This window comes from Monoraphidium neglectum (assembly GCF_000611645.1).
Source record: "Monoraphidium neglectum strain SAG 48.87 unplaced genomic scaffold scaffold03470, whole genome shotgun sequence".
NCBI classification, from domain to species: domain Eukaryota; kingdom Viridiplantae; phylum Chlorophyta; class Chlorophyceae; order Sphaeropleales; family Selenastraceae; genus Monoraphidium; species Monoraphidium neglectum.
Genome location: NW_014010159.1, coordinates 1 through 6,320, shown reverse-complemented (window position 1 = coordinate 6,320; position 6,320 = coordinate 1). Strand labels below are relative to the sequence as shown.

Here is a 6,320-nt window from a genome sequence, read left to right as displayed (position 1 = left end):
TAAAAAATGACAGGAAAAGGAAAAAATGACAATCTCGGCTTATATCTTCCTACTTTGGAACGCAATGGACATCGGCTACCACTCCCCCGGCGCACCAAGGGAGTTATAGCTCAGTGGTAGAGCGGCTGACTGCAGATCAGCAGGTCTCGAGTTCGATTCTCGATGGCTCCTCGGTACATTTTGGTCGGTTAAATATATTATGTTATGTTATATTGTGTTATGTAGTATGTTACTCCCTGATTATGTTACTCGAGAGCGTCGGGAATGGCAACAAGAAACGGTGATGGAACGAAGGCGAAGGGTCATCTATCATCACTCGCCGCATGCACGTCCCCTCGAGCGTCGAGGAGATTCACTTGCACCGGCGGTGGGTCCATCCGTCCACAAGCGCTGCCCCGCTGCCTGCTTGCTTGCGCCTGGCTGCACCGCCCCCTCCCCCTCTTTATCCGCCGGCCCGCTTTTTGCCTACTCACACAGACAACGCTCCTCGAGCGTCGAGGAGTGTGTGTCGAGGAGGTACTTGCCTGTCTCGATTCAACCCCTCCACGGTTTTGCGTTGTCTTCTCCAGTGCTGTCAGTCACACACTTTCCATGTATTACAACGGGAAGGTTGGTGTAAACAACGGGTCCTGGATGTATAGGTCCGTGCTTGGCACAAGGGGTTTGAGTTGCTGGGAGCATGATGAGCAGCACCAACATGCAGCGAAGCGGCGTGCGGCTGCCGAGAATGATGCTGGTTCGCTCGCTGACTGCAGGTTGACTTGCTTGAACTACCGGTAGTGCGACACTCAGCGCCAGGGGGGGGGGCACTCCCAGTGACCGGGCGAGAGGCTGGTCGCAACTGTCAACAAACTATTATATCATACATTTATAATTAACACGGGCAGCTAGACGCCGCCCGCAGGCCTCCTGCGCAAATTACACTTCTGCTCAACAGCGGCACACCGATCTCCTCGTGGACGTCGCCGCACGCGGCCCTGCATGATTATAGAGGTTTATAAATTCCTATAAGAGACAGTTGTTGCGGCCGCTGCGTCAAGAGTGCCTTGCTGTGGCCGATGGTGCGCCGCAAGCATGTCTGCAGCACTCTGAATGTTGATTGGCTGAAAAGCGGAGGGAGGCGGAGGGGCAGATATGTGAAAAATGATCTATGTGATTATAACATTTATCTACTGCGATGCTAGTTTGCTCCCGTTTGCACCAGGCGAGCACAACCAGTGGGCTCCCATGCATCGCGCGCATCGACAGGGTCACCCACGAATTCAAATTGTGGCATGCACGGAGAGCCCCTGACCTAGCGTAGCGGGAAATATATACATTCATATATGCTGAGCAGCGACAGCGATTTTGGACAGCAGCACTGCAGTGGCTGCGGGGCAATGCCCACGCTCATGGGTGGGGCACCTGTGCATTGCGGATTGGGGTGTTTTAACCCACGAATTCAAATTTTGGCATGCACGGAGAGCCCCTGCCCCGGCGCGGCAGGCAATATACACACTCATATATGGTGAGCAGCGACAGCGATTTTGGGACGGGGGCGTGCTTGCACGGCGCCGCCAGGTCAGGGATAAGCAGCGTGCGGCGGTGCTGCAGGTGTAGCAACAAGGGGGGATGCCAAAAATCGATGGCGTAGTCCAGCGCACCTGGCGTCAAGTCACCTAATAATCATAACAATACTATAATCACCGTTCGCGCGGCCAACCAGCGCTAGGGGACGCCCCGCGAGCACCGAATCAAGCAATGCGAGGGACTTTGGGGGTGATGCGTGACGAATACTAATAAGAAGCATATATCAAAGCCTCCTGCTCAAGCTTACGCCGTGGTGTTGTCGCCCACCTTCAGCCAACAAAATTGGCAGCTGCGCACTTGACTGTTTGGCGATTTGGCGCCCTGTGTGGCTCGAGCCATACCAATAACTTGGATAAGTATTAGTATATCATCTGGTACAAGTTGCGACCAGCTTCTCGCCCGGTCACTGGGAGTGCCCCCCCCCCTGCTCAGCGCCGCCGTTTTGTGCAACCCGGAGCAGGCTGCGGGTTGATCTAAAGAATACACAAACAAACGCTGACTGATAGCTCGACATACTATACAATCATTTATACTTGTGTCGCCTGTCGCGGCTGCAGCACCGCTGCTCGTGCTGCCAAGGTACTGCCAAGGTGCTTTCCCCCTGCCAAACCAGCTCCTTCCTGGGGCGCTACCGTATGCACGCAGCATCCCGCTGACTCTGAATCAATGGCGCTGGCCGCTAGTCCGACAATCACCGCGTGTGGCCGATCATCCAGCAGCAGCGGACAACAACTGGGCGAGGCTGCTCACCACGATGATCGCTCAACAGGCACGTACAATAGAATGAGAATGTCGAGTTTGCAACGCGGTGCTGTTTTGAACAGCAGCTCTGTTGCAGAACTCAGCGAGCGCGTTGTTGGCGCGCCGTTGCCGCATCAACAACAGGCGCTGGGACCTGGGTACGACCTCACGGCCTGCTCTTGTGTTGGTCTTGCGGGTTGTGACGCGCATGTCGCGCGTCACAGCTGCGGCGGCAGCCTGCGCCCCGCAGCGGCGACTGCCAATGACTATTGCGACCTCCTCTGCGCCAATCATGCAGGCCAAAAGCAGGATCTGACTGCAGTTCTGTGTTGGCATGTCGACCCACGTGATGCATGCTTACATACAAGGTGAGCGGCGCGCGCACGATGGCGAGGAGCGGGATCCGAGAGGCGCTGGGTGCAGAACGCACAGGCACAGGGCAGCTGTGAGGCGAGGGGCGCCAGCCTGTGGATAACGTGTGTCAGATCAAAGCACAGCCACGGCATGATGCACACTGTGACGGAGGCTTGGCAGGCTGCATTGTGCCCGCGCATACCCTTGCAAACACACCCTCAGCCGCAACTGCTGTCAAACGTCGCGCTTTTGCGTGCCCCCCGTCACATGTGCTAGGGCTGAGATGCTGGGCGCATCATGGAGCCGTGGGCTGCTTTGACGCACTCACCAGCAAAGGTGGGCAGCACAGCGCGCGCGCGCATCTGCGAGGAGGATGATCAGGGATGGCTGTGGGCAGAACGCGCACTCGCAGGGCAGCTGTGTGTGGCAGCACCAACCGCTCAGCGGCAGCCTTTGGGTTACATGTGTCAGAGCAACGCACAGCCGCGGCGTGATGCGCTGTGGAATGGAGATGAGGCAGCACCAGTGATGCACGCGCCCGCCTGGCGCGCGCATGCAGCTTCACAGGTGCGGCATTCAGCCACAACTGCCATCAACCGAGTGCTGATGTGTGTCCCAGTCACGCGCGCCAGAGCTAAATGTTGAGCACATCAAGCACCGTCGGGCGGCTGTGACGCACGCGCCAGTACGGTGAGCAGTACGTCGTGTCGCTTGCGCACGGATTGGCGAGGAGCAGGATTCGGGAGGGCTGGGTGCAGAACGCAGAGGCGAAGCACAGCTGCGCGCGGTAGCGCCAACCGCTCAGCGGCAGCCTACGGGCTATGTGCCAAAGCAACGCACAGCCGGGGCATCATGTGCAAGTGGACAAAGATGTTGGCAGCAGGCTGCTTTGCTTGTGCGCAAGTATCATTTCGCAAAAGAAACAATTGCACGCGCCACCGTCCAACTGCATCCCCATTCACGCCTGCTGCGTACTTTCTTCAATCCACCTTGGCAGACAACGACTGCTTGTGGGGTTTTACCAAGCTGCGGGCCGACGGAGCACGTATCGGTTCAGGTGAGCGCTGCTGCCTGTGTGTGTTGGAGCAGGATTATTTTGGTGGCCAGTTATGCGTTGTTGACGCCTGTACGTGGGAAGCATAGCGGCACGCTGCGGCACCAACTGTCAAAATGCAGCCTGGGGACTCTGAACGGCATTTCTGCGCGTAGCAGCAGCACCATATGTGGGATAGAGGCCTGGCAGCGGCGTACTGCGTAACTGCACGTCATTGTGCGCAGTAAGCACTCGCACACACATCATCTTTATCAGCAACTGCCAAAAAGCTCAGTGCTGGTTCTTCCCCCGCGCAATTTGACACAGGGCGGCAACACAATTGTGGCGGGCCCTGCACCTTGGGGAGCGCAGCGATTGTACCCACTGCGTCAACCCTTTGATGTCTCCCATGCAAGGATAGCAGCAGCAGCAGCAGCAGCAGAGGAAGCTGTGCTGCAACCGTTGATGCAGAGTTGGCAAGCGGCTGTTCAAGTCGCAGGCGTGATATGAACAAAGGGTGGCAGCCAGTGATTTTGCTGAGCTAGCTAGCGGCAAGTACTGGCGTGCCGGTGTTGTGTACCTCCATCCTTCACACATTTGTTTGAGGGATTTCATGGTGGCCGTTGGCATGGTCTTTAACGTGCATAGGGCTGCACACATGCTCGCAACACGCAAGGTGTTTACTTGTGCAGAACACTTGCTTGTTTCGCCCCCTTCCACCACACTATGCGCATATAGCAACTTGCTGCACATTAAGCCACAGCCGCAAGTGGGTTTGCAACAAATCTCAGGTGCACCATGACAGTGTCTCATTTTCTATTGGACTGCCCCAAGTACGAATCAGTGCGTGGAGAGCTGTGGCGGCGACTGGAGGACGAGATCGCGCCTGATTGCTGGCATATGAGGCAGCAAATGCAGAATGAAGAGAAAGCTTACAAGTTGCTTGATTTTGATTTTCTTGGTGGCTCTGTGCTTGCTGATATTGTTGCCCCTTATGTGTATGCTTGCTGGCAGATCCGTTGGAAGGTCAGGAATGAGGAGGTCTGCTCTGATGAGCGCGAGGCCGATGGCAGTGATGCTATGGTATGAGTAACTTATCTATCTATCATGACAGGGTGGCATCTATCACTAGGCTTGGCACCAGCAGCATACAACAGGATGTTTTTTTGAGACGCGAGGGACCTGCTGCCGACCCGCCGCCGCTAGCTGCTGCCGCCCTGCTGCATCGTGACACTCAGCACACTTGCAACCAGCGTGCTGAGGCTCCCAGCATCGAGGCCGCCAAAACCCGGCCCCGGGTGCGCCATGCCGACCGTTGTGGGGATGAGCGATTATTGGCGCCCCTCACTTGCTAGACAGGGCGGCCGCAGCAGCGCTGCCGTTGTTCAAAGCAGGCTTGGGCATTTCTGTTTCCTATCAAAATATAACCATCCACATCACTGAGTTCTCAGACCAACTGACCAGCGTCTCGCCGTCAGTTAGTTGCCGGCTCGCGGCGCCAAAGATTGATGACAACGGAACCTTGGACGGGCGCCTGCCTGCCTTCCTACACTCTGCCGATCCGGTATGCACGAAGATTCGATTAGCCACCTCAGATTTGTTTTGCCCACGCACGGGCGATAACGGGCCCTGCCGTCGTCGTTCGTCCATCCATCCCCGAGACTCAGAGACGTGCACCCTTGCCGTCGACCAACTGCCTCGTTACGCCCCGATCGGGTCTCATAGAACTGAAACTCTCAGCGGACTGCTTTCACCCATAATCTACCCGCCGGCGAGCATGGGTCGCCACGTCTCACAGGCGCAGCGGGACGCGGACAAGGAGGCGAAACGCAGGCGGGACACGGGCAGGGCGAGGGCCCTGGAAGCATTGAATGACCTTTTGGCTCAGCATCCGGATCGGGAATGCATGCTGCTCGTCCGGTTGAGCGGCAGCTCAGCGTCAGCCGTGCGCAGGCTGCTCGAATTGGTGCAGCAGCACGTTGTGGGGGGCGTCGCGACAGGGGTTATAGAGGACGGAGGGCCGACCCGCAGCTGCACCTACGCAGCATGGGTGGTCATCTGGCAGGGGCAGCAGTCCGCCGTGCCCTCGGAGCGCGGCAGGACAGCAGCCGGGACCCTGCACCCTTTCCACATAGCGTGGCAGGACGACCTCCACCTGGAAGCCGAGCGTATGTGCAGGCTGGGGCACGAGCCAGGGCGCCGGATCGTCCTGGCCGATTGGTCACCTCACGTGAGTGGGTCTGTGTGTGCATGTGTATATGTGGCGCTCGGCGCATTCATTCATATGCGGGGAATCTAAATCATATGTTTGCCTGTGTGTCGTGGTTTGCTTCGATGACAGAGCACTTTGCACAAGATCGGTATGACCACCGATCACTTCGTGCGTGTGAACCACCGTGAAGTGATGATTCCTGCCAGTCGCATTCACACGCCGCTTTTGATGCACGCACCTGTCCCACCACCGTGGCGACACCGCGCGCATGCCGCAGGCGCACGCCATCGCCTGGGCGCTGCGCTGCGACGAGGGCGTCGCCGGCAAGAGGGCGCGGGTCGACGCGGCCGCGCGCCTGCTGGTCGCAGACGACCCCGGCTGCGCCGCCTCCGCAGCGGCAGTCCTGCGCGG

The 6,320-nt window shown here is 57.8% G+C and overlaps 1 protein-coding gene and 1 non-coding gene across 2 annotated transcripts; both read left to right on the top strand.

Annotated features, from left to right (window-relative positions):
* Positions 1-99: 99 nt before the first annotated feature.
* Positions 100-171, top strand: MNEG_t16842. The gene has a single exon. It is a non-coding gene; the product is annotated as a tRNA-Cys (tRNA).
* A 5,303-nt stretch (positions 172-5,474) lies between these two features.
* Positions 5,475-5,927, top strand: MNEG_12847 (hypothetical protein; the record flags this gene model as incomplete). Its single annotated transcript, XM_014038681.1, has 1 exon — positions 5,475-5,927. A coding segment is annotated over one exon (453 nt), but the record flags the coding sequence as incomplete, so codon positions are not given.
* Between the last annotated feature and the right edge of the window lie 393 nt (positions 5,928-6,320).